This window comes from Prunus avium, chromosome 8, assembly GCF_965620075.1.
Source record: "Prunus avium chromosome 8, drPruAviu1.hap1.1, whole genome shotgun sequence".
Taxonomy (NCBI): domain Eukaryota; kingdom Viridiplantae; phylum Streptophyta; class Magnoliopsida; order Rosales; family Rosaceae; genus Prunus; species Prunus avium.
Window position 1 is genome coordinate 35027738 of NC_142291.1, and position 27969 is coordinate 35055706.

At 36.1% G+C, this 27969-nt stretch overlaps 3 protein-coding genes and 1 long non-coding RNA gene across 5 annotated transcripts; 2 read left to right on the forward strand and 2 right to left on the reverse strand.

The window, feature by feature from the left end:
* The first annotated feature begins 4010 nt into the window (after window positions 1–4010).
* Window positions 4011–5921, forward strand: LOC110753310 (AP-1 complex subunit sigma-1). Its single transcript, XM_021954195.2, has 7 exons — window positions 4011–4169; window positions 4573–4659; window positions 4833–4924; window positions 5006–5114; window positions 5192–5227; window positions 5467–5553; window positions 5634–5921. Exons 1-7 carry the CDS (start codon window positions 4167–4169, stop codon window positions 5703–5705), a joined length of 486 nt encoding a protein of 161 aa, XP_021809887.1. The 5' UTR covers window positions 4011–4166; the 3' UTR covers window positions 5706–5921.
* A 529-nt stretch (window positions 5922–6450) lies between these two features.
* On the reverse strand, window positions 6451–17369 carry PHOT2 (phototropin 2). Of its 2 annotated transcripts, XM_021954190.2 has the most exons (24): window positions 17023–17369; window positions 15874–16590; window positions 15150–15332; window positions 14868–14959; window positions 14502–14787; window positions 14095–14311; window positions 13395–13465; window positions 13029–13135; window positions 12741–12790; window positions 12533–12637; window positions 11955–12014; window positions 11574–11663; window positions 11035–11111; window positions 10762–10846; window positions 10408–10488; window positions 9694–9797; window positions 9308–9357; window positions 8913–9019; window positions 8292–8414; window positions 7856–7907; window positions 7377–7489; window positions 7096–7236; window positions 6859–6977; window positions 6451–6726 (listed from the first exon to the last, which is right to left on the reverse strand). In XM_021954190.2, the coding sequence occupies exons 2-23, from the start codon at window positions 16548–16550 to the stop codon at window positions 6861–6863; spliced, it is 2988 nt and encodes a 995-aa protein (XP_021809882.2). In that variant the 5' UTR covers window positions 16551–16590; window positions 17023–17369; the 3' UTR covers window positions 6451–6726; window positions 6859–6860. The 2 variants fall into 2 exon arrangements, with proteins under 2 accessions (XP_021809882.2, XP_021809883.2); XM_021954191.2 differs by lacking the exon at window positions 6451–6726 and having other exon boundaries at window positions 6740–6977.
* Window positions 17370–20614: 3245 nt separating this feature from the next.
* On the reverse strand, window positions 20615–24343 carry LOC110753312 (tetraketide alpha-pyrone reductase 1-like). Its single transcript, XM_088245545.1, has 7 exons — window positions 24155–24343; window positions 23082–23208; window positions 22810–22979; window positions 22367–22561; window positions 21945–22107; window positions 21677–21869; window positions 20615–21516 (listed from the first exon to the last, which is right to left on the reverse strand). The coding sequence occupies exons 1-7, from the start codon at window positions 24173–24175 to the stop codon at window positions 21372–21374; spliced, it is 1014 nt and encodes a 337-aa protein (XP_088101671.1). The 5' UTR covers window positions 24176–24343; the 3' UTR covers window positions 20615–21371.
* Window positions 24344–24983: 640 nt separating this feature from the next.
* On the forward strand, window positions 24984–25974 carry LOC110757304 (uncharacterized). The gene is made up of 4 exons (XR_002526784.2): window positions 24984–25222; window positions 25321–25364; window positions 25673–25706; window positions 25807–25974. It is a non-coding gene; the product is annotated as an uncharacterized LOC110757304 (long non-coding RNA).
* The last annotated feature ends 1995 nt before the right edge of the window (window positions 25975–27969 follow it).

Consider the following 27969-nt stretch of genomic DNA (forward strand, 5'->3'; position numbering starts at 1 on the left):
GGTCATATACCTAGGTTAGAGGGAACTGTCCCATTAAGGGCGGGGCTGATGTAGCATGTTTCAATTAACCCATAATAATCAACGAGTTTATTATAATACTAGAGACATCAACTCATATCCGAACGTTTTAAATCTCAACTGATGTAGTAGTGTTTCATCTGTTTATTTTCGTACTGACTGTGAATCGCATTCTCATTTATTTACGATAATAAGCAACTGTCATGTTATGTAGCTCCGTAGTGTTTGGCTACAACTTGGGGTGATGAAAGAAAATTGAAAGTTAATTAGAAGCACATGCTTTGTGTTGTGTACATAACATTTCAAGATTATAACTAATGAGTTATAACATATGATGGTGTTTGTGAATAACTTCCCAAATCATGTGCACATAATCATTGACTAGCTTATTAGTTTTCACATTTTATTAATACGTACACAAGTTGAAACCTGAGTCAAGGAGCCAATTGCGGAGTCATTTGAGCTTTGGTTTTTGTCTGGTAGGTGATCACTGTTTAAAACCGAGGGCCACAATACCAGATAAAGGTAAACCACTACACACCTAAATATCTAGCTATTGAAATCATGCTTGTAATTTTTGCATGTATATCAGTAATTTCATTTAATGAAAAACAAATTAAAGGGTTGGAAACAATTAGAATAGATTACTAAAATTCGGGTTGGGATCAATCTTCTCTCTCACCAGTCTAATATCGTCAAACAAATGATTATATCGTCCGACTGATTAGATAACATTTTCTTATAAATCGTAAAACACTAAACTTTAAATATTTAAACGCTAAAGTAATTTGTATCGAACTTGTGCATAAGTTGCTTGATGAGTGAATTATCAATCAATCTAAGCTCGTCCATTATGCTTCGAGTTGTTTTTATATTATTGAAAATTTAACCTAGGGACCTGTATTGCATGCTTAATGTGACCTTAATTACAACTAAATCGCAAGGAAACCGTTATTTGCGCTCGAACAAGATCTTCCAGAGGCTTTAAGTACTTACTAATTACTATTATAAGTGAATTAGAGAGACAAGTTGTACTTGTTTAACTCTACATTTTAACATCTATATTTAATCAAAGACTAAGAATATGTGGGGTCGGCGCCGGCCCTGCTCCCCCGCCGATCCTTATGAATTTAGCACAGAGTCACACACTTGACCTACAATAAAATATCAAACACTTTTATATCTACGTAGAAAATATATTTCAAAACACCCCCTCTCCCCCCACCTTCAAAAGTCAGAGCTAAGATAATAATAATACATTTAAATTGTCTTTTAAGACTAAGGATTTAACATTCAACACTCAAAAACTTGTTGCTATATAAAGGCCTACATGGGTTCCTTTCCATATCACTTAAAATCCCATTACCCTTACAAATTTTGGTACTTGGGTTACAAGAATTGCTTTTTTTTTTAAAACCAGAAAAAATGATATGCCTAATGTTTTCTCAGTCACATTGGAGCATGGCTACAATTTTCTTCTACACTTGTTTTTGGATCCCATTGCTGCAAATGAAAAGAGGTCTGGCCAGATTGGTTGGTTTTGTGTTCTTCTTCACCTGCCAAGTGGAGCAGGAGGAGTACCAAATGGGCTGCAACCAGATGTGCCTTCCAGTGGCTAGGTTCCAGGACTTGCAGGATCATGGTAGCTTAAGGTGTGGGCAGGAAGCTTTGGAGGAGACATGCTCAATTTGCTTGGTTGAGTTTGAGAAGGAGGATGTGGTGAGTCAATTGTCTAAGTGTGGGCATGTTTTCCACATGGACTGCATTGAGAGGTGGATTGAGCGCAGCCACTTCACCTGCCCAATTTGCAGGTCTATTTTCTTCAATGTAAAGACTTCTCATGCAAAATGGGATGAGAGTGTTAATAGTTCTTCCTCCTACCTTAACGGGGTTTCTTGGTATTATTAGTTGTTTGATCTTGATTTATTAGTTAGTTCTTTGTTTCTAGAGAGAGAGAGAGAGAGAGGCTGTGATTGGTTATGATTATCCTTTTTTTTCTTCATGTAATTAAGATACATATAGCTCTTTGTCATTTATAAGAATTAAGACAGTTGCAGAAAAGCAAAAAAGAGCACAAGAAGGATAATCCAACTTTCATTTGTCATCAACAAAAGCCTTGCTGATATTAATTGGATGCAATTGTATTTGGTGCTGAAGACTGAATTGGATAACTCGCAAAATTTAAACGTTGAAGAATGACTAATCTATCTTCTACCTTTCGGACAAAATTTGGAAGTTGGTTTTCATAACTTCTTTCATCGTACCTTAAATTTAGTGACTTATCAAGTTTAATCCGGTCTTAACTTATTTTATTTTATTTGGCATGATTGAATCCTCATAATAAAAATTAGTTTGACAAATGAGTGGAGCATCTGATGTTATATGTTTGTTGTTGATGATGATGATGGGCAGGTCAACGAGCGCATGAGCGCCATACTCTTAATTTGTTTAATTAATTTGCAAATAATTCATTAAAACTTGAATTAATAAAATAATTAATCCATTATTATTCTTTTCTTAAAAGAAACACGAGCATGTTCAATTCCTTCTAGCAAATAATTGAGTGGAGGGGTACGCGTACCCACTCACATTGGTTGTTGAGTTTTGTGAATGAACATAGGAAGGGATCTATCTTCTTGGCCATGCTTTCAATACTAAATAAATGGGCTTGCTTGGTATTCAATCTAATAATTTTTCTTAGATTTTTTTTTTTTTTTGCTTTATTTTATTTTTCATGGTGGGATATTGGTAATGAAAATAAGTTTGACAAATGAGTAGGGCATCTGATGATGATGATAATGATGGATAGGTCAACGAGGGAATGAGGTTTACTTCTAATTAGTTTAATTACTGAATTTGAAAATCTAAAAATCATTCATCAAGCCAATCCATTAAAATTGAAATAATAAATTAATAATTTTTTTTTTCCTTAAAAAGAAACACGAGCCTGTTGATTCTCTTTAGCAAATAATTGAGAGTGGGGTTACGTAAACCAATCACCATTGTTTATGAATTAACATGTGGGAAGAAGAAGCTTCACAACAGAAAGACTAATCTTTATTTATGATGTTTGAGGTGCAAGTTAAAGTTTTAGAAAAGAAAAATGTGAGTGAGGAAAAATGTGAAATTCACTTGCATAGATAGACTTCTCGGAAATTTCACTTTTATAAGAGATGTGATCATCAATATAACCAGTGATGTAAAGAGTTGTAGTTTTATCTGAAACTAGTGCTACATAAGGATAGTTGGCAGAAATATTTTGTTATTTGACTTCATCATCAATTACATGCTTTGAATTATTTGATGATCATTTTGACTTCTGGCCTCTCTCCACTCTCCCCTCTCAACTTCAAAAGCTTTCTCTACTCTGAATTTGACCAATAATCTCCTTTTCTGTTTCCAATCATAGCCATTTAAATATTTATGTGACATAATCAAATTACATATTTGAAAGAGTATTTAAGATTATGTACATTTGGTAGAGCTTTGACTCAAAGAGGAGATTTATTTTATAATAGTGAAGATTGGAAAACTAGCAAATATGTGCACAAACAATTTCTCTGGCATCCCTCTGTTTTCCTCATGTCCATCTCATACTCTTCCCTTCCTCTCATATTTTGACATGTACTTTTAAATTATTTATAACTAGTGTCTTAACCAGCGCTTCAATGTGTGTCAATAAACTATTTAATTAATTAATTAATTATATTCTTATTTATAGACAATTTTTTTTATAGGAATTTTTATTTCCTATTTATTTCTTAAATGATGGAAATTTTGAGTTCTGAAAATTTAACCATAAAAGCCTTTTGATTTATATATGTATAGATAATAACAATTTAATGTCTTATTAGTGAAGAAGTGAAAAAAAAAAGAAAAGAAAAAGGCAATTTGATATCTTTTGGGCTTTATGTGGGCCCAGAAGTTGTCTCCCAGCCCAACTGGGAGTTTTGCCTCGCTCTTTCCTGAGCCCAGCGGGAGAGGCATAGCTCTTATAACGGTCTTACCCAATTTTATAAAAGGAAAGTAAATCATAGTTTTCAGTCCGATATAAATCGCGGCACGGATTTAAGCTTAGCTTAGCTGGGTTGGGTGAAGCTTCGAGCTTTGAAGAGTAAAAGTACTCGATCGCCAGAAAGAACGCAGCCATGGTAAGACAAACTGAATTCTTCCCTTTGTTTGTTGACGAAGATCTTTCGTTTCAAAATTCCTCGTTGTTTGGATTGCTCATTTGCCTCTTCTCTTCCTCATATTTCAATTTCTTAGATTGGGTTGCTAATTTTTTTTAGATCTGGGTCGAATATTGATCAATTCTCACTTGTCTGGGATATTTTTTTCCTGTTTCAATTTGTTTTCTCTTGAGCAAAATCTGGGCTGTTATATTTGTAGAAATCAATATATTTGCCTTGCCAACAATGGGCACACCATGTAAATTGCCTTGGTATTGTAGTTAAATACGAAAGTGGCGATTTTGACAGGATTACTAGGCTTACATTCGTTGAATTTTACAAGGGTTTTTTACTTTGGTTGTTGATCTAATGCTTTATGTTGTAGATTCAATTTGTGCTTCTTATAAGCAGGCAAGGAAAAGTCAGGTTGACAAAATGGTATTCGCCTTATACCCAAAAGGAAAGAACTAAGGTAATGCCTATAGGTCTTATTGGATTTTGTGGGTTGTTTAAGCTTCACGAAATATATAACTCCAAAAAGAATAACCATATTAACAATTTTCATCTTTGTTATGAGAATAGCTTTCAATTGTGACATTGGTAATCACTGTGTGTGCATGGTTTTTGTTGTACATTTTTGAGTAGGTCCTTCGCGAGCTCAGCGGAGTAATTCTTGCACGAGGTCCCAAGCTCTGTAATTTTGTGGATTGGAGAGGATACAAAGTTGTTTATAAAAGGTAATGCAGAGAGATATGACTGTGCTTTTGCTCTTCTAAGGACAATCATGACTGAGTTGATTCTGTGAATGTGTTATGCAGATATGCTAGTCTATATTTCTGTATGTGTATTGATCAAGAAGATAACGAATTAGAGGTCCTTGAAATGATTCATCATTATGTTGAGATTCTCGACCGATACTTTGGCAGTGTGAGTGTTGATTGCATTATCTTCTTCATTTCATTTTGATGAAGGATGTTGTTGTATTAATATATTCATGGTTGCAGGTCTGTGAATTGGATCTGATCTTTAACTTCCACAAGGTATGCATACTGTGCTTATTTATGGGTCAACAATTTGCTTCTTGAGAATTACATGTCAAAGATTAGTTGGTTTTTTTAATTTCGTCACCATGTTGCTATTTGTTGATATTCAATGTCATAGGGGTTCAACGATTTTTCTTCTTGAAAATCACATGACGTTCTTCTGATGCATGTTCATATTGCATCTATATGAAAGTAAGTATTTGGTTTGATTGTTTGTTACTGTTGACAACATGAAGGCCTACTATATACTGGATGAAATTTTGATCGCTGGTGAACTTCAAGAGTCAAGCAAGAAAACAGTTGCGCGGTTGATAGCTGCACAGGTACAAATATTCTTAGATCAATGCCGTTTGTTGTCGAATATTTCGGCTCGTGCTAATTTCATTATATTACGGCCTTTCAGGATTCTTTGGTGGAGACTGCAAAGGAGCAGGCTAGTTCAATAAGCAATATAATTGCGCAGGCCACGAAATAGTGAACGACATACATATGGTCACCTGTTGTATTAATATACACCGAAGTGCGTCTGTACCAAAATGATTATTTTTATTTTGGATTATTTTTTGAAAAATAACTGATGTGCCTTTCTTCTTTTAGTTGTGTATGTCTTCAAAAGGATTGTAGACAGGGTTGCTCTCCGGGTTTGCCTTTAATTATATGTCTTGTGCGGCTAGTGCATTGCCATTACTTATATTTGAGCCCTTCTTTTCCTGTCCAGATTTTTTTCAACTGAAATTGGTTTCAATAATAAAGGAAATTAAATTTGTCTTTCTTCTTTAATTATTTGGGTCTCCCATAGACAATTTTATGGATATTTTCCCTTAAGATTCCAAGAGATGAAGAAACCATTATTAGGGTGTCCCATAGACTATTGTTTTTTTTTTTTTTTTTGGGTCGAAAGCCCATAGACAATTGTATGGATGTATATAGAAGGAATTAGTTGGTTGTTGAGGGGAATGGTATGGCAGAAGAGTCTAGCAGCAACGATTGTAATTGGCACGTTTCCTTTGGTTAAAAATGTAAATTAAGGGCCAATGCCAGATTACCACAGTGTTTGTGGCCCTCCCCTTCCCCCTGCTTGGCACGAAACCCCGAAACCCAGGGTTTCTTTCCTCCCAATGCAACCAAAAAAAAAAAGTAAATTTAGGCCTCCCAGTATTTACTAAAAAATTTCTCATCCGGTGAAGACTAAACATGAATTTGGCAAGTTAGGGCATAAATTCGTATTAACATTATATGTAGATATTATTAATTTTGATTTGATTAAGAACATTTATTCGTGGTTAATTGCTGCTTAAATGCTAATTCTCTACTGAACCCAACCCAGACAACCGAAGTGGCCACCATGTTGAAGCTCTTGGCTATTTCTCTCTGAAGATTCGACAGTCATGCCTCAAAAACAAGTTATAGCCTCATTCTGTCAATAGGAAGGCTGAGCCAAAAGACCTTGTCCAGTCAAGCACCACAGAATTCCACCCATGGCATCATAAAAAATTCTGCAGAAGTTGATAAAAGAAAAGAAAAGAAAAAAGGACAGTTGAATAACAATCAGGTACCACACATTTGATGTCTGCATCAGAAGCCATAGGCATAATTTTAATATGTGTGCAAAAGTAATTAAACTAAACCTTTAGAAAATATCCAAATCCATTGAATTTACAAGAACTCCATCATCTTCCCACGATATATCCTTGGCCTTTAGATCTTTTGCGATGGGCTGAAGAGGCACCTCTAATGGCGGAGGTCTCTGCACACAGATCATACAGAAAGTCAAGAAATGTAATTGATGGGGAACTATAACGTAATTGACTTTATGAGATTACTGAAAAAAATACAAATCCTGGGTAGGCTCTTTAGATCAGTACCATGCAACGAATCAAGGGCCAATTAATTCCGCGGAAGAAAGGATGTTGCTTGATTTCATTTGCACCAGTACTGGATCCTAATCGTGTGTCAGGGTCTCTTTGCAACAATGCATTGATCAACTGCCGCGCTGCTAGGCTTGCCTGGAACATCAAATAATGTTAGCGGTTGCATAATTAGCTCAAAGCTTCCAATAATGACATTACTAAAACTTCATCTACAGCTGAAATGCTCACAAGGCTCAAAATGACAGTACAAACGCATTGTTTGATTCAAGATTTACCGGAATGCTGCCTGGAAAGGTGAGATCTTTGTACAAGACATTGGTGAATGTCCTCTGTCTATTTTTTCCCCTGAAAGGCGTACGGCCATAGAGCATCTCATACAACAAAATACCTGAATTCCAAACATAAATAAATTCACAGTATTAATGATAAAATGCATTACAGATCTGCAAAGAAAGTTAAGTAGGAGACTCCGTTATCATGAAATAGATGGAACACATGATTTGATACATCTTTGTAGAACTACCTAGTAGGGGGAAGAAGAACTCCATGACAACATGATTGGAAAAATTTACTATATGGAACACTTCTGGATACCAAAGCAATTTTAAAAGCTGTGGAACTTGAGAAATTGATTCCCTGATAAGCGTCAGCATGATAGCTTGCAATGACTGACACTTGTTACTCGTTTGGGAGCCCATGCATGAATGTATGCACATGCATATACATATGTGAACACACACGCTCTTATGCTTACCAAGAGCCCACCAATCAATGGCACTGCTGTGGCCTGCACCAGTAATAATTTCCTGAAATCAAGCACCTGTAAGAACTTTGAAAATATGTAGATAGACAAAATTATTATCATTACTGTAATAATTTTGTAGCAGACCAGCTTTTTACTATACAAGTATTTCCAAAACATGATTAGAGATACGTACAAAAAAACCATTGCAGATGTTTAAGCACATGCATACACTTTACTGTTGATGAAAAGAGAAAGTTGTGTGTGTGTGTGCGTCTCATAGGGGATATTGATCCTGAGTTCCATGTTGCGGCATGAAAATATTTTCTAAGGTGTTACCCAATCATTTTAGAACCGTATGAAAACAAAGCATGCGCTTCTGTCTAATGCAATAATCAAAATATTGAAAGTAGCATAACCCTAAACCATAATGGAAGAATCACCATACAGGAGCAATATACTCTTCAGTTCCGACAAATGAATTTGATTGTGTAACTGGTTCTGCAACAAATGTTGGTGGTGGTTGACTCCTAGATCTCCTTTTTTTGTTAGGCGATTGATGCCTTATAATCTGCAATGCAAAACAAAATATATTAACAAACAAGAAGAGTCAGAAGTTTCCATTTCAAGCATCTAATAGGAAGAATGGAAATTCTGGAAAGATAACTGTCATTATTATCTTCTCAAAATTACCATGGCACTAGACACACTCAGCACTAATGAAAAGAAATCTGAAGAAATTTCTTTTCATAATTTGATGCAAACTGGACAGATATAAAGCATTATCAGATATGGGGATGCACGCTTAACACCAGTGGTTGATAAGTTGTAACTAAGAGGAAACATTTCTAGCACTTAAAAAAGAAAAGAGCAGTTCTCTTCCCTCGTGCAAGCCAGTGACTAATGAGGACACTGATTGGGTCGGGACTCGGGATGGCTGTAGCTTAACTGGCCATCCGAATATTTTTAATCAGTTTCACAAATGAACCATGCATAGGGAGCATAAGAATGTTTCAAGTCTGTAAATAGAGAAGCAGCATGATCTTCCAAGAGGAATATGATTCTGTACCTGGGGTTTACAGGATGTCATAAATGATAAATCAAAGTCTGTTAAGACAACATGCCCATCCTTCTGGAGTAAAATATTCTCAGGCTTAAGGTCGCGATAAACTATTCCTGTAAGAAGCCAGAGATATAGTAAGCAAAGAAGCAAAAGAACTGAGATTTATTTTTTCATCATAATGATGCAGATTGTTATAATCGCTCAATGCTGGGTTGGATTCCTGTACTTCAAATGCTAATCCCTATACTCAGGGAAGAACTCAGATTACCTTCTGATAATAATCCAGGCTACCTAACTAATAAATGTTAACCACAGGATTTGGGAAGAATACCCATAATTTTAAGACTTCCCATTTTTTATACAATAAAATAGAGAGAGAAATATATGAATAGTCAAAATACCTAGACAGTGAAGATATTCCAAGGCAATGACAACCTCTGCCGCATAGAACCTGGGATATAATGAAAGTTAAACATTGAATTGTCGTACACACATACAACTAGTTTTATGGATCTTTGACTTTCACTAATGAATAGAAAAAATAAAAGCATACACGACACTTGAATTTGTGATTTAAGGCTCATATTGAAAGTCAACAAACACCAAGTAAAGGATTCATAACACCAAAAAAAAAAAAAAAATCTTACTGCAGTTGAACCCAATACAAGCTAGAGGTTAAAGTAGCAATAATCAGACCAGTGCTTCCTAGTTATTAATTCCATGCGAAAAGGGAAGTAGTAGTTTTAATATGGTACCAAGAGATGTTAGAGTACAAAAGTAAAAGTACCTCGCAGAGTCCTCCTTGAATAGTTTCATAGGCTGCTTGTCAAGCAAAGCAAATAACTCTCCACCACAGCAAAAGTCTGATATCAAACAAACGTGTGTAGAAGTCTGAGAAGATTAAAAGATATCAGTATACCATACACAACAAGTCAGTAAATTATAATTTGCAAAATGCATAAATGAAGCTTGTTGACATTAATCAACTTATTATAATTTCCTTAGAACCCTTTTTTGCTTGATTTTATATAGAAACTATAGAGCCAATACCAAGATAGTCAAAAGTCAAATGCAGTCCATACAAGATTGGAGAGTTTGAGACCCACAGTCCAGATATCTATTTTGACTTGTCATGCATGTCAAGCAGAAAATAAAAAATCTATAAGTTCTGCCCTCCAAATAAAAATAAAAATCCAATTTTCCTCTTTCTTTTATTTAAATCTTAAAAAAAAAAATTCCTTTGTAAAATAAGTACATTTAATAGGAATAAATTTGTCTGTCCTCTAAGGTTGTTGCAATATAGGTTAAGCTTTATTGGGTTAGGAAAGTATTCTTTAACCAAAAAATATATTTGATTTAGAAATTACACAGGATTGCACCTGGCCCCAATCAAATATGCCTATGCCTATTTGTGCACTCACATGTGCAGATGCATCCAAAAATGTCTGTATAAATTGTCTGAGTTGAACAAAGAAAAATTTGTGTTGTAAAATTGAAAGACCTGAAATGAAGTGTACAGTGTGGGAAGAAAAGGATGATCCAGTAGCGAAATTATCTCCCTTTCAATGCATGCTCGGTGAACCTGTAAAACAATCATAGCGATATGTGACCCTCGGGGATCTATAAAGAAACTATGCAACTTACTCCACTTTGCACAAACAAAAAAGGGCATGCATATGTGTATGTGTGCAAATACCACACATTCATACAAACAAGAGGCATGCATATGTAGACAAGCAAAGGTGTGCATAAGACACACAAAATTGCACAAAATTGCAAAGTTCCTTTTCTGGACACCACTGAGATATATGCTTATGCACTGCTGACGAATTCTGGTTCTCTAATATGATCATACCTTGTTACGGTTCAACATTATTGACTTCTCCATTGCCTTCATAGCATACAGTTCACCTGTACCTTGTAGCTCCACCAAATGGACACTGCAAACATACCATCTTCATGTAATTGACAAGTAGAGCTCCAGATAAACAAATATTTATGATCTGCATTGTATGAAAGATTTCCTAATGACCTGAATAAAAGTACAAATTTCAGATGTAAAAATGACAAGAAGGATTGTGAACACCACTCAAACACATAAGTTAAAAAGGTGAATATTGTGCAGTACCTGCCAGTATCACCACAACCCAATGGTTTTATGGGCTTAAAATGATGTAGACCAACTTTTTCACCACGAGCAGTAATCTACCGAGAACAGATAAGAATAGAAAAAATATGTTAGAGATGGAGACAGCTGATTCAAAACATATGAAGCCCATAACACCATATGTTGATTCTGAACACCATCAAGAAGTAACTATATTTTGTATAGGCCTAGAGAGGCTACAGAAACTATAATACATGATAACTACCACAACAATGCAATTCTATAGGTAAATAAGAAAAGTTAAAATATATACATCTCAATGCTCAATCTAAGTGATAGCAAAGTTGATCAAAACATTCCAAGTTATGATACATTATTGAAATAAATATATTACTTGACAATTAACTTTGAAATTGCATGTAAGTCATCTTACTCAGCGACAAGTACAAGGAAGCTATATCGATGAATCCGTATAGCTACTTTATAATCAACTAAGAAAATCCTTTGCCTAAATACATGAAGTTTAACATACAAGAATTGTTTGATAAATGGGTTGGTACCTCTTGTATTGCTAGCCAAGAAGGAGTGTCCCTTTTGTGAGGCCTTGGGAAGACAGGCTGAGAATGAATTGCCCACAAATCTTCTGGTCTCTAAACAATGATATAATACAAAATTTGCATCAGCTGTAGTTCAAAATTATAGCCATAAAGATAGTGGATTTCATTATTAGATAAAAGATGTAGCAACTGAAAATGAATTGAAGTGTAAAATGTGTAAGTATCAAAGTTGTAAATATTTTACGTTATATTTCAATACATATTTTTGAACCCAATCTAAATGTGATAAATTGTGAAAATATTCAAAGTGATATTTACTTTTAGAAAAATAAATATAATGGGCAACTTATTGGTCAGCTAATTCAGAGCAAAAGAGTACCTTACCAAGTTGGCATCAGGAAGTTCTCGGACAGCCTCATCAACATTTACTGCGGTAGCTTTGACCTGATAAGTAGAGAAAAATGGTGAAGCATCAGCAGTGGAACAGGAGAAAGGTATGGAATAATATCAGTAAAACCACTAACAATATATGCCTCCACATATGGACTGAATCTCTATCAGTGGGAGATAGAGCAACCAAAGCTCCATTACTTTTTAAAGTATTTATTGCTTATCTTGTCCATAATATCAAATGTCCAACACAGCAAGTTGGTTTTCTTTCTAAAATGCAGCATATGTTGAAAATATATAAAAGTTTGTTACATAGCTATCTTTTCTTTCTTCTCCTTTTTTCTGTCATTTAATTGGGCCATATGCTGAATGATTAAAACTCTGAAAAAATACATTCAATTCCAAACCAACTTCCCATATAATTGCCATTGCTTTGCAAAAGTATTATTGGAACTGGCACATTAGGACAGAATCAGCATCATGATTACTAGAGCACATAAACAATCAAATGACAAATACACACACTTGATTGAAAATGAAAAACAGTTGGAATATAATAGAAAAACAATTACCAGCTTAGAACTTTCTAGCTCTGCTCTCTCTGATAGGCGATTTCGGAGAGGTTCCACATGATCACTCCCATCCAGTTGGACACCAATGAAATATTGAAGTTCACCCTAAAAAAATTTATAGGGGCTCAAAAGAAAGGCCAAAACGAAATATGCAGCAGAATTAGATTTAGATTGAAGGTTGAACCTACAATAAGAATCTCACAGTTACCTTTTGGTCACGCATGGGTTGCAAATGAAATAAATTCCAAAACTTTTTTCCTGCGATTCAAGAAATCATAACAATTAGGAAAAGGACAAATGTAACATAAAAACACCTAAACAAAAGGAACAAGATAAACAGAAAAATAAATTATATACTACATGACTCTTGCAATTAAATGTCGTAGATTTTCTTGTCTTCCAACCAACATGAACCAGTGAAAATAAATCAAGTTAATTGGCACATCAATGTTTATAGCATATTTGCAGCATCAGAAATTCCAAGGCATGTTCTTACCACTCTTGGTATAGTTGATCAACTGTACAGTAATATCTCTTTGTTCTCTAATGGCATCTCGTATCTTTGAGACAGTTGCTTGATCTGTTTCAGGTCCCTGGAGAAAACTACAAAACAGATAAAGCAGATTAGATTTCTATTGTCTTCACCGGTAAAGTTTCTCATACAGATGAACCATATACTAAGATAAGGGATTAGATAGCAACAATGAAAAAGGCATATCGGGAAACCGGACTAAGACTCCAAGTTACCGTAATTGAAAATTATATAACAGACAACAGGAATACAATCCAATATGCTTAAGTTTTATAGCAGGAAGTAAATGACCTTGTCAAGAAAAAGGCATAAATAGAGTGCATTTCCTACCGACAATTTCTTCCCAAAATTTCTTCACGCGTATATTCTGTCAGTTCCAGAAAGCTATCAGATGCAAATATCTGCACAGGAAAGAGTCCAAGGACTACTAATGTCATTTTTGAAATATAATAAGGACCATGCTCAAACCTTATATTTTAATTGGAGTAATTTTTCAGAAGAAGCCATGATGCTTATAGATGCATAGTATATACCATAAAGGCAAATGTACAGTGAATCTCCCTTGGGATTAGCAAGGGAATACTAGTATTAATGACAATTCCACAAAACTGCCCAGCAGAGGAAAAGCAGGCATGTAAAATGAAGTAAGCTCTACTGTCACTTATCATATGCAATGATTAGTAGTCTGCAGCAAGATATCTTTAAAAAGGATCTACATGTCTCAAATGCTCTCTTAATGTAATTGAAATTGAATTGGGCTTACAAAATGCATGGAGAGAGAATGCTACAAGAAAATTGTAGATCACATTCCAGGCAGAACGTTGATATTAGAAAACAATAAATGAACAACTGAACCAACTCTATTCGAGTGAAATCATAATGGTTCTAAGTGGGTACATGAGGTTGTGTAACGTGAGATCCTTGGCTTAGTGCATTCAGGTGGTAGTGCAATATCAATAGAGAGAGGTGGAGATTGAGAGTGAGACTGGAAGATAAGTTGCATGTTCCAAAATAAAATAAAAATTCTTACAATTGGGTTATCAGGAATTCTAGGATCACTAATCACAAAGTTCTTTTCAATGCGTTCCAATGTGGTTGCCAAGTCAATTCCTTGGCGTATATCCCTTTCTCTTTCAGTGCGGTCCCAACTGTCAGAGGACTCTATATCTGTGGTCATCAAAACCTCCGGTTCTATAATAGGTTCTTTTTCATGCATGCCTGCAGAGCTTAGAGACCTTGTTTTGAATCTGCAGAAGAAAGTCAAACATCTCATCAAAATCTGGTAAATGGTCTTTCTGCTAACTCTAAATGGGACTTCTAAATATTGAAAGACAAGGGGAGGACACATAGCACTAAATTCCATGGAATTTAAAGCTAGCCTTCACCTCCCTTCGGTGAAGCAATTGCAGTTTGGATTTAAAAAGAAAATGTACTCACCCCATTGAAGAAGCGAATCCAGATTTTCTTGATATTTTGCCTGCATCATAAGTAGAGCTCATGCGAAATGCATCACCTTTCACATCCGATTGAGGAGTTTTTCGACCGGGTGTATTCATATTTGCAATTGCAGCAGATTTAGGCAGAACATAATCAAGGTTAAGGCTATCCTGCTCCCCATGACTGCTAGCAGTCTCATAACTCACATCCTGGGTGTGAGAACGTGGATGCTTCACAGTTTCGACAACTTCCTTAATGGAGCCTAATGCCTTCTCCTTCTGACGAGCTGATACATGACCAACACAATAAGTTTAGAAATGAAGTAAAACTCGCACAAAATTCCAAAATTTGACCAATTATGCTTACCATCATAGCGGATAAGTGACTTGGGCAACCCATTTGGCCTTAGTTCCTTTTCATTCACCCCTTCTGTGTACTTGCTGACCTCAACCTGCATTCTGCAAAAACAAGAAGTAAACTTTTTGCTAGACTACATTCTCTCCCAAAACAACTCACAAAAACCAAAAAGTTGCAAAATTGTTTTGTCAATATCAATGAAAACAAATGAAATCATACATTATACTTAAACACATAAACATGATATGCAAGCTACCCAATTTCAGAGATTGAGAAATGGAGGACACTGACCCAATAAATTTGATGGTTTTTCCTTGTTCATCTTTGATTGGGGTGATGGTGAGAAGATTCCAGAAAGGAGTTCCATCTTTCTTGTAATTGAAGAGCCTGCCACAGTAGCTTTTCCCATTTTTCACTGCGTCTCGGATTTTCGCCACTTCATCCTGGTCCGTTTCCGGCCCCTGAAGAAATCGGCTGCAGCAACACAAAGATCACAATTTTAGGGCACCAAATTCTTTCCTTTCCTTTCGTTCTCTTCTTCTTCTTCGTGGAGCCACACATTGTGGTTAATCGAAACTCAAGAACAAAATGGAAATTGTGAAAGAAGTTGAATAAATTGGGCGATATTGCTACCAATTGAACTAAACTGAAGATGCGAATCTGTGCCGCAATTTTTCATATCACCCTAGTATTTATAGCCGAGGTTTGGTTAAAGCTGAAACGGCGGCGTTACAGTTCGAAACCACGCGTTTCATAGTGTAATTGTACTAGTGCCATCTCTTTTTTTTTCTTTTGGCCAGTGTTTATTGGGATTTTTACTAAAAATTAAAAAAAAATGTCCACTAGAATTTGAGGACTTTTTGAAGAGAAATAATGTGCTTCGAATGCTTTTGCAATCACTAGTAATAATAGGTAGCACAATTTGACGTGTTATGTTATCAGACTGTTAATAATATGATGACAGGATATCAAATTATAGCAGTGGTAAAACAGATAAGACAATGATTAGCCTTACCAATTTCTTCCAATGACCTCCTTTGAAGAATAACCAGTCATACCAAAAAACCCACTGCTGGCATACATAATTGGGCAATCAGGTTTTGTGGCATCAGACACAACAAATGTCTGCTGCAGAGTAGACAGAGCTGCCTTCAAGTCATTAGAAACCCTAGGAATGTCACCCCCAAAGTTTGAGTCCTCTGATGACCTTGTTGATTCAAATCTCCCTGATGAGTTTTTGCTTTTATCTCCACCACCACCTGATTTCCTTGACCCTATGCCTTTGAAGCTACCTTCTCCAATATCTGACTTCATAACCACCCCCCACTCTGCTGTTCTTGCTGCTATGCTTGCCTTCTCTGTTATAATATGACTGCTAGAATTAGAACCAAACCCTCCATTTGAATCAGTGGCTGTCATCTTGTTAGGCTCATCTGAGGGCCCAGGTTCAAATGCCATCCACTTGTTGATGGAATCTCTTCTGGCAGCAGCAGAAGTGAAAGAAGTGCTTCCTGATCCACTTTCTGCTTCTGGAATATCAGCATGATTATCTTTTTTAGTGTTCTCTCTCAGGTTGAAAACCTCCATTGGTTTTCTGGTCTGCTTTTCTCCACTTCCCAATTGGTCCTTGGCAATTGAGCTCACAGCAGAAGAAGACTTTGGTGGCTGCCTCGTAGCCTTTCGTTTGTCCATTTTGTAATTCTCTCTTCAGTGGATTGAAGAAAACCACCACCTGCCATCATTTAAATTTTTCACCAGTAGTTGGAAAATGGTCCACATCAAGTTTGGTACTTGTGCTTGAAAAAAATGTAAACCCACCTCACTTGTGCCTCAATTGAGAATGTGTCATCATTCATTAACATACCACTTAACTCAAAAATCCCATACCCCAAAAAATATAAATAATAAATATAAAAAAATAAAAAAAACCAAGAGAATGTTAAATTACATATTTTCTGTTGAAATTATGAGTACCCTGTTCAAAGTTTCAAACTTTAGCTACTCTCCAGAAAAAGTTCACCAAGAATTGCTATTATTAACTGGAAAATGCATTGGAAACTCAAAAGGGTTGGTTTCACTCAATTACCATAAGACAGAGAAACATGATGTGCTAGAGAATTTAGCTACAAAAGAAACAACAGAGGAAAATTTTGCATGAAAGGACCTGCTTGAAGGAATTTGATGTCTCGGAATAGCAAGTTTTCAATGCTTTTTGACAGCAAAGAAACCAGCAAAACCCAACCCCCACAAGTTGGCAAACATGGTAGATTTGATCAGAATCATCAACACTGAATTACATAATCTGTTTACGCAATTGTTCCCATCTCATCAGTACTGAGACTGCTCTAATTTTTTGTTTCTCAGAGCTTTTTCTGTATATGGGACTGGTACATTGCTGTAAAGATAGGAAGAGAGAGAGAGAGAGAGATAAAGCTGCTCAGGTTGCTCAATAAATATGGCCTCCCAAACTATATCAATCGAGCATGCACAAAGTGATGAAAGTTGCCTTTCAATCAGTGCCTTCGTTTTTTAGGCTTATTGTGTGTACGAATGTGTAGAGACCATTGAATTTTTGCCCATTTATCCAAACTTTTCTTATGTTTTATGCTTTGTAATTTGTAAATTTCCACATTTGCTTTCCCTTTCCACATTTGCTGAGACCTCAATCAATGCAGATGGAACAAGTTAGAAGAGTCTTGGGGCCACAAACAACCAGCAAGTGAAGTACTATTCTCGAGGATATATAGATTTCCCCATCACTTTTAAATTTTGTTTTGTAGTTTTGGTGATGTACAAATGTGTGCATTATAGAATGCCTACGCCAACTAGCCTAGGACCACAGTATAAATACGGGCTTGTAAGCTTCCACGCAGGTACAAAACTACGTATTCGAGTCCTCATAAGGAACCGGATTAGCCGATAAAATTTTCATTTTCGGAGATGAAGATGAACTAAAACTCATATTAACAACCTATTAATTATTTTGATTGCAAATTTTCATTCCAAGGGGGTTGCTCCAATTCATACTACTGTTCATCATCATGATCCCAGCTATTGGTAGACCTGGCATTCGTGTCGTGTTATCAGTATTCGCGTCGTGTTCGTGTCAACCCGCTTTTCTTAACGGGTTGACACGACACGACACGATAAGAAAACGGGTTGAAAATGCTCAACACGAACACGACCCGTTACAATTCGCGAATCACACGACACGACACGATTTACACGATAAGAAAAATAAACCATTTTTAAAAATATATTTTTAAATCTTCAAATAAAATATCAATTACCGACAGACAATACATTATAGATGCAGGAAAAAAATCCCAAAAAAAACTTAAAATGTATTAAACATTTACACCAAAATATAGACATGTCATTCATGTCGTTCCAAACAACACATTATATTATACATGCCCAAAAAGATCATTAACATTCCCAAAAAAAAACTAAAAATATATTAAACATTTACACCAAACTTGAGATAACAAAAAAGAAAACAACATGTATAGCATCCATGAATGTGATCCAGACTTCAACATTTCACTTGCAATGTTCCTGGAAGAAAAAAAAAACATAGACAACTATGAGAAAGTATACAATTATTGAGAAATATTATATTGATAAAATATCAATTACTCATCCATACCTCACATCAATCATCAAGAGAAATACTATTGGAGCATTGTCCCGATCTAGTATCTTCACAATTAAGTTTGAAGACATCTTCAGTAAGGATTTCTATCTCTTCCTCCATGGCTAAGCATTGAAGAAAACCCAAAAATTACAAATCATTATTAATTCACATAATGAAAAAAAAAACAAAAAAAAAACAGACTAGTTTTTAGTTATATAATTAATACCTCCTTTGCCAAAAAGCCAATCTAGAGTACACAACAAAGCTTGAACAATTTCAGGCAATAACGAACTACGATATTGATCTAATACTACGATATTGATCTATTAACAAATCACGAAATTTCACATGATCAAATTGCGGGGAACGCAATCCTGAGGATGACATAAGTAATTGTTTCACATCACCATGTGACTTCTTAAGGCAATTTTTAGCATGATTCAACAAATTTCCTGTACCATACCTACTATCACATGCATATATAATCCCACAACTTTTACATTTAGCACGCTTTTTTTTATCTTCACCCATAGGCAATAAATCAAATGATTCCCAAGCAGGAGATCTTAGTTTACGCCTACCCACATTGACTCTAACCTTTTTCTTTGTAGGGCTTAACTCTTTATCTTCTGTATTTTCAGTAGTTGTATCAATACCCATTGAAATGTCAACAGACTCCTCATCATTAATCTCAAAAACATTGACAGCACTATTTCCTGTAACATCCATCACACCCCATTCAGAAAGAAAACAAGAAAGACATATTAAAATATCATTAGAAATAACAATTCAAAAGATGGCCAACGGACATGACCTGAAAAGGTAATTCTTTACTTTATTCACACACAAAAAAGTAGCTTTTGTCAATTTAATAATATTGCAGCCTGAAAAGGTAATTCTTTACTTTATTCACACACAAAAAAGTAGCTTTTGTCAATTTAATAATATTGCAGCCATTATTAGTATTTAGTACCACTTACAGCAAGTAAACACCGAAAATCATTCACATTTGCAGATTTTCTCAGTTTCTTCAACCAGACCAGACATCAGAAAAGCTTTGTAGAGACAGAATACTTAGCAAACTCGAAAAAACATATCTTCAGTTAGATGAACTCATTAATCCAGACTAAGATTATGAGAATTTCAAGCAAAATGGATTATAAATCCTTAAACCACATACCCATAAAAAGCTATGAATCTATGATAGCAGCAACATAAGTAGACATGAACCAAAACAGAGGAATCATATACTGTTTACCAAACATGATAATGTCAATTAATGATGCTAAAGCAGAAAAGAAAGAAGATGCCACACAAATATGAAATACCTGAAGAGAAGATTGTTGTACCTGCTTGACTTGAGAGAGTATTTCAGTCTCAGAAGAGAAATGATGATTGACAGAGAGAAAGTTTGAGAGAGATCGTAGGAAGAGAAGAAGATGAGGTTTTGAGAGAGAGAGAGAAAGTGAACTGTGATTGTGAGTGTGCGGCGGAATGAATGAGAAGCAGAATGCTATTGTGCTAGGGTTGGTAAGGATTTTAGAATAGACAATTACAAAACTACCCCTGCTTAACGGGTTGGTTCGTGTTTTCGCGAATGGACACTGAAACGACCCGTTAGCTTATCGTGTGGCTAACGGGTTGACACGATAGCAACACGACACGATAACACGAACACGAATACTGAATTTTTTTTGCGAATTCGTGTCGTGTTATCGTGTTTCGTATGATATTGCCAGGTCTAGCTATTGGTGTTGTCTACACACAGTTTGTCAAAGGCTCACATTAAATTCTCACCTTGTCTGGTGTCAAAGAAAGAAAAATATATTAATGCTTTCTTTTGACTTTTTGGTTTTGATTGTTATAGTTTAATTTTTGTTTGATTTTAATTAAACCAAATACAGTTGATTAGATTTTAGTTTAAAAGATAACTAGAGGTTAGTTCTATTTTATTATAGCTCAATGCTTAAAATGTCAACTTTGATATCAGTTATCACATGCTTGCCTGTGTTCCATGATTCTACTGCTACTTATGAGCTCTTTGATTCGAGATTATGAATGAAATTCGGTTTCTACGAAAATATGCGATATAATATGAATGGATCATAACATCACGAATTTTGACTGAATTTTACACCTTTTGTGACCACCTCACCTCAGATGCATTTCATTTACCCAAAAATGAAAAAGATAAAAGAGACATGAGACAGATCTCCACAAATCTCTCTCCAATGTCATTTCCATCAAATCTGGTCGTTCCTTATGTGAAGATCAAACAAGAAGCAGAATTCATGTAGTGATGCTTACAAGCATTACATACGCCCAGAAAAGTCCATGTCTCTATGGGGCAGTCAAGGACACGTGCCAACACTTGCAGCCGTATGAGCACTCAAAGATCACGTGAACACGTATCATTATGTCGGTCTAGAGCTACCAACGTTTTTGTGGTGGTGGCTGTGAGTGGTCTCTCATCCACCAAAACCCAGTTGGGGTCCAAGAAAAGGAATCTCTAGAAAAATGAATACAAGCTTTTATTTCTCCCCTCGCTCTCAAGTAACTATTTTTTTCATTTTTTTTCTTTTCTAAAATTTTGCAAAGGTCCCTACAACACAGAGGCCCAAAATACAGAAACAAACTAAAGCCCAAAATAAAGGAGAGAAAAAAATTTGTCAAGACCAAGTTTTTATTTTCTACTTATTTTTGGAATTCAAACTTAATACCTCTTCATCTACATGAAGTGAGAAAATTCTCAAGATAGTAAGCGTTACACACAATTTGGAATCGACTAGAGTGAGAAAGTTCTCAAAACTTTATTGATAAAGTATTGATAACATGAACTCGAACTTTGCCGAAACACGATATTTGAGAGAGCGTAACTAGACTGATTGAGTAAGATGACCCTGCTCCACCAAAGAGGTAATACAATCATCAAACATCTCTTGGATAGTCTTGAACTTGAACCCTAGACTCTTCAACTTCGAGGTGTCAAAATCATACCTTGGCCTGCCTAGTTGCTCAAACCTGAAAATTCCCATGTACACATTAAACTTAATAACAGTTAGTAATCTTCTGTTTATCATAAATTTATTTTGAATCTTTTACTTAATTTAATTCCCATGTAGACTAGCTAGCTATCTATTTGTTGTTTATACTACTTATATCTGGGGGAAAAAAATCAAACCTTTTGGGGATAGGTAAGGAAGGATATTGCTTGGATAACAAGGAAGCCAACTCATTGTTGTCCAAAACTATTGAGCTGCAAAGGTATCGACCATGAGCACTTTCATGCTCATAAACTGAGATGTGGCAAAGTGCAACATCATCAATGTGAACATATCCCATCCTTCCATGCCACTTGAACTTCTCTGTTTCCCCTGCTTAATTGTTCAAACAAATCGCCGCTTAACAATCGTATAAACGAAATTAGTAGTTAAACCAAGAATGAGTACCTTTAAGCAGGCCAAGTACGTCTGATGCAGTAGAACATAAATCTGGTGGCAGACAAGGTCCGATCACGAACGAGGGCAGAACAGTTACCAAATCAATCCCATTTTCTTTGCAGAAATCCCATGCCGCCTTCTCAGCTAAAATTTTCGATAAAGGGTACCAAATCTTTTGTAAAAGGTAGGTTAATCAGTCACATGGATTATATATAATGTACATACCATAAAAAAAAAAAAAATATGGAGCTTAAGTAATGTTCTAGCATAGATCATTATAGTTCTGCATGGCTTTGCTTTGCAGCTGTTAGAATTAGATACAAAAAGAGCAGCATTCAAAGTTACTTTGAATTCACAAAGGCCATAGGATTTGATGTGAATTTGGTGATAATCATGACAGAATTTAAACTTCAACAAGGACAGAATGCTACCTGAAGTGTCTCGCAGAGTTCGACGGAGCTCCACGATGACTCATCCAACGGTATATTGGAGTCGAAATCCTCATCTGGCCTCACCCGTACAACTGAAGAAGATGAGGTGAGAACCAAGCGCCTTAGAGACGGATTTTTCTTGCATGAACGTAGCACATTCAATGTACCCTCAACAGCTGGTTCCAGGATTTCTGTCTGTGCACAGATGACACATAATAGTTACAACAATACTCAATTTGTGTGAGTGGTATTAATTTTAGGTCAATTGTGATCCCTTGCCGGATATTTTGTATGCAATTTTGCTAGAATATGAACAAATGATAAGGTGGATCTTTTGTTTGAATATATGATCCACATTGAGAATTTGGCAACATGGCATCCCAAATATATGACAAGAAAAAGTTACCCTTAATTTTAAGGACATATAATATATTCAAACATGCCTTTGGATCAGATGAAGGTTTCAGAACAGGGGAAGCAGAGTGGAAGACACCATGGCACCCCAAGATTGCATCATCAAAGCTGCCTTCTTCCATTAAATCAGCCTTCACCAATCTGAGCCTTTCCCTAGCTCCATCCAGCCTCCACAAATGCGCCAATTTCTTCTGGTTTCCTTTGAATGCATGTATAAACCAGATGACCATAGTCTTATAAAATAATATATAAATTTGTCCCATAAAAAGAATGTTCATGCAGATTTTAACTTGGGGGTTACCTGGGTCTCTAACAGTTCCAGTTACATGATAGCCAGACAAGAGAAGTCGTTTAATAAGCCAAGATGCCAGAAATCCAGAAGCCCCAGTAACGCATACTTTGCCCGATTCAAGTTTCTGATCCATCCCCTTCAAATCAAGCAGTGCTTCAATGCACAGAACCCCTTTGGCCACCAGATTTTATAAGGAATGTATGCATGTAATAAGTGTTGGGGGTTCCAAGAGTATGAATGGGAGAAGGTAAGCCATCCTATGCTTGTGGTCTAGTAAATTTTATTCTTTATGAAGTAAACAAAGTCAAAAGCAAAAGTGTAATGGTTTAACCTTGAGCTGTGGTTAGAATTAGGCAAGTCAGGCAAAAGTGCTGAAGTCCCATGCCATTCTTGCACCACAACCTCCATATTAATTCTTTGGTCTAGATTTTCTTGATCCCTCTGATACAATATAACAATGAATAGAGCAATCACAGCTTATTTAGAGGCAAACACCACCCTAAAGGCCAAATGGGTCTAGTCCAATAAAAAATGGCCTACTCACTTTAAACTCATCATTATAGCCTCTTCGTCCTCTCTAATCCGGGTTTCACATTTGTCCTGAAGATACCTCACTCATCAACCCAAGAAGTACCCTAAAACGCCAGGTTCCTATTTTTTAGGTCCATTGTTCGCTGAAATGCAGTCCATTTATTTATTGGGCCGGACACTTCTAAAGACCTTTTCTTTGTATTGTTTTTCACTGAAAAGGTCGTTTTTTTTGTAAATCCAAAGATGGGTGCCCACCATTCCTACTATATCTTCCTCCCTAATTATGCCTACCAAATGTGTACGTAAACCTACCAAGAAGAAGACAAACAAGCCTAGAGAATTTCTATGACTCTCTATCTATACTCTCTTAGCTACTAATCTCTGCAACTGCAGCAGATGATATAGTCCTCTCTTAAAATATCTACTGACACACAACTAACAAGAAAAGAAAGGGTTAAAGAACACACAATTCAGATAAACACATTGTTTCATTCTCTCCCTCTCATGAAACCACTACACAAAAGCCATACTTCTTCCAAAGAGAGACTTACCAGGGATGGAGACTGAAGCATTGGTGGAACTGTGGTCTGCTCAAGAGGGAGATGCTAACTGAAAGGGCTAAGGCACAGAACAAGGAAAAATAACTCTTGCCCACTATCACGGAGATAGTTTATTACATTATTATATATTCATACTGATCATAAAAGGCCAGTAAAGGTGTGCGGAGAGCTTGTGCTGATTCATCAATTTTATATCTATAATATTATATATTCATATTGATCATAAAAAGTAAGTAATGGTGTGCTGGAGGAGCTTGTGCAGATTCATCCACTTTGTTTATGAAATTATCGCTTCAGAGAGGATGCGTGATATCCTGCACAACGATCAATTATAAATATATATTATTCTACTGCATCTTGGTGTTGATCAGAAGTCAGAACCCACCGAAAAAAAAAAGGGTGGAAAAGTTTCTGCAGCTTTTAATATGACTGCCAGAAGCTTTCTGGCCATACTACTATTCTATATATTAGTATAATGATAATATATAATCTTACTTTATTTAAGGCCCACGTCAAATTTTGTGGGTTATGGCAATGTACTATTATAATAATAAGTTATACAGTTTTTACATATAGATCTATATATATATATAAAGCAAAATGCATAGAATGGTGAAACATTCAAAAACTCCGAATATGCCCTTTGTCAAAGAAAAAATTAAAAGCGCACAATTTTAATTAGAGCAGGGTACAATTGTAAAAGAACAATTACGCAGAACTTTAATTAATTTAAAAAGAAAACAAAATAGGTACATACCCATTACAGAGCAGTTGCTCTTCTTATCAGTTTATTCTGGCACGTTCTATTGAAATAGGATTAAGGATTTAAAAAAGAAAACTGAAAACAAAACTGAAACGGTCGAAAACCCACCACGACCCTCAAACTTGGAACACTTTTCCTCCCTCACCCATGTTTTGCAGAGCAAGAATCCTCATCTACTCACTGCATAATAGTAAGGGGGCAAACGGATTCAGCATCACCAATTGTAGAAAGTGGACGAGGATTAACTCTTCCACTGATCGATTATACTAATTCAGTTCTGTATTTCGTACAAAAAGGTTTGAGGTTTTCTTTTGTTTTTCTACATTCGTTTCTTCCTTTGTGATGTCGAAAATTGAGAAGTAAATCATAAATTGAGTTTGGTTTGTTGTTACAGTGAGGAAGATTGAAGGAAAAAGAACTTCAGCAATCAATATAGGGGTACGTATCTCTCTTTAATTTTGGGTTTTTTTTCTTTTCTTTTTGAATGGAATTCATCTTCGAATTAATCATATTTGTTAGATTATTCTTGCATGTCGTGTTGTTTCTCAAATAAGGGTTCTTCATCTGCTATCATGCTTGAGATTTTTTCTTATGATCTTTTCATCCGTGAATACATGACAGAAATGAGATTTTGATTTTGTAAGGATCAGAGAATTGTGCACCAGAGTTTTGGTCATTCATTTCTTTTGGAATTTGCAATAGCAGTGTTAATTGTATCATGGTTTCTTCTTTCTGTTGTTTCGTAGAGCAAGAATCCTCATCTACTCACTGCATAAAAAGGTTGGAGGTTTTTTATTTTTTTTTTCTAGGTTTGTTTCTTCATTTGTGATGTCGAAAATTGAGAAGTAAATCATAAATTGAGTTTGGTTTGTTCTTACAGGGAGGAAGATTGAAGGAAAAAGAACTGGAGCAATCAATATTGGAACCCCCAGTCTGCTCATCAATCTGGTAGTTCATGTCTTTGTGTGGCTGATTTTCTCTTTACCTGTGTTTATTCCAGAAAATTGGTATAAAATTATGGTATGATTTTGTGTGCTTATTTTCGTTTTTTCTTTTTGTGAATTTTTGCCAAATATAGTGTAATTGAGAGAGTTGAGAATGTATAATAAGAAGAATAAGATAGGTTTTGCAGAGAATTCAAATCTGCCAATTGAGTTTCTTACTTAGTGAAGGGTTAGATATACAAGTATACAAGGTGATTATTAGTTACAAACAATGCACAAGACATGGAGGGAAACATGGAGAGTTTCCATCCCTAAAACAAGGAATATGAAAACAAGGAAAAGTAACAAGGTGGTAGACAAGCCATTTAGGGATGTCTATGTTTTGTCTTTGACTTTACTAACACTCCCCCTCAAGTTGGTGCAAAGATATCACGCATGCCCAACTTGTCCAGTGAGTCATGGAAAACTTTACTTGATACGGCCTTCGTCAAGATGTCAGCAAGTTGGTTTTCCGAGTTTACAAATGGAAACTTGATTATACCCCTTTCTAGTTTCTCTTTGATAAAGTGTCGGTCGACTTCCACATGTTTGGTACGGTCGTGTTGTACTGGGTTATGTGCTATCTCGATAGCTGATTTATTGTCGCAGTACAAGTTTGTAGCTTTCAATGGTTTAATTCCCAGATCCTTCAGTAATTTCCGTAACCAGAGCAATTCACAAACTCCTTGAGCCATTCCCCTAAATTCTGCTTCAGCACTTGATCTAGCCACAACTTTTTGCTTCTTACTTCTCCAAGTGACTAAGTTGCCCCCCACAAATGTAAAGTATCCAGAAGTAGAACGTCTATCTGTGATGGATCCTGCCCAATCCGCATCTGTGTATCCTTCTGGGTTCATATGTGTATGTTTGGAGAATATCAACCCTTTGGCAGGGGCAGCCTTCAAGTACCTCATGATCCGAGTTACTGCATTCATGTGTGCCTCACTTGGTTGATGCATAAACTGACTCACCATACTCACAGCATAAGCTATGTCGGGGCGTGTGTGTGATAGATAAATCAGTCGCCCAACCAATCTTTGATACCTTTCTTTGTCAGTGGGTGCTTGGTCTGGATACATCCCTAACTTGTGGTTCTGCTCAATAGGTGTGTCAGCTGGCTTACAATCAAGCATTCCAGTTTCTGTTAACAAGTCTAACACATATTTTCGTTGGGATAGAAATATGCCATGTGTTGATCTAGCAACTTCTATGCCAAGAAAATATTGTAACTCACCTAATTCCTTCATCTCAAATTTACTAGCAAGGAGCTTCTGCAGATTCTTCATTTCTTCATTGTCATTACCGGTAACCACCATATCATCAACATAGATGATAAGGGCCGTAAGTTTGTCACCACGACGCTTTAAGAATAAAGTGTGATCCGAGTGGCTCTGAGTGTACCCAAAGCGCTTCATAGAATCTGTGAATTTTCCAAACCAGGCTCGTGGTGACTGCTTTAGCCCGTATAATGATTTTCTCAGCTTGCACACGGTGTTGGGACCAAGTGCCATGGAGATCCCTGGTGGTGGTTCCATATACACTTCTTCTTGCAATTCCCCGTGAAGAAATGCATTCTTTACATCATACTGCAATAGTGGCCAATCAAGGTTTGCAGCCAATGACATGAGAACACGTACGGTATTGATCTTGGCAACAGGTGCAAATGTCTCTTGGTAGTCAATTCCATATGTTTGTGTATACCCTTTGGCCACTAATCGAGCTTTGTATCGATCTATGGATCCATCAGCTTTGTATTTAATGGTGTATATCCACCGACATCCAATTGGTTTCTTCCCTTGTGGCAACTGGACCATTTCCCATGTAGAATTCTTTTCCAGAGCTTCCATTTCAATCGCCATTGCTTCAGCCCATCTGGAATCTGTTATAGCATCCTGCCACTTATTTGGAACACATACAGTAGATAATTGATTGACAAATGATGCATATGACTTTGACAATCTATGAGTTGAAACATGGTTATTAATGAGATATTTAGATTTGGCAGTAAGGTCAGGACAATATTGAGGCTTGGGTTTTCCTCTAGTGGTCCTAGGTGGGAG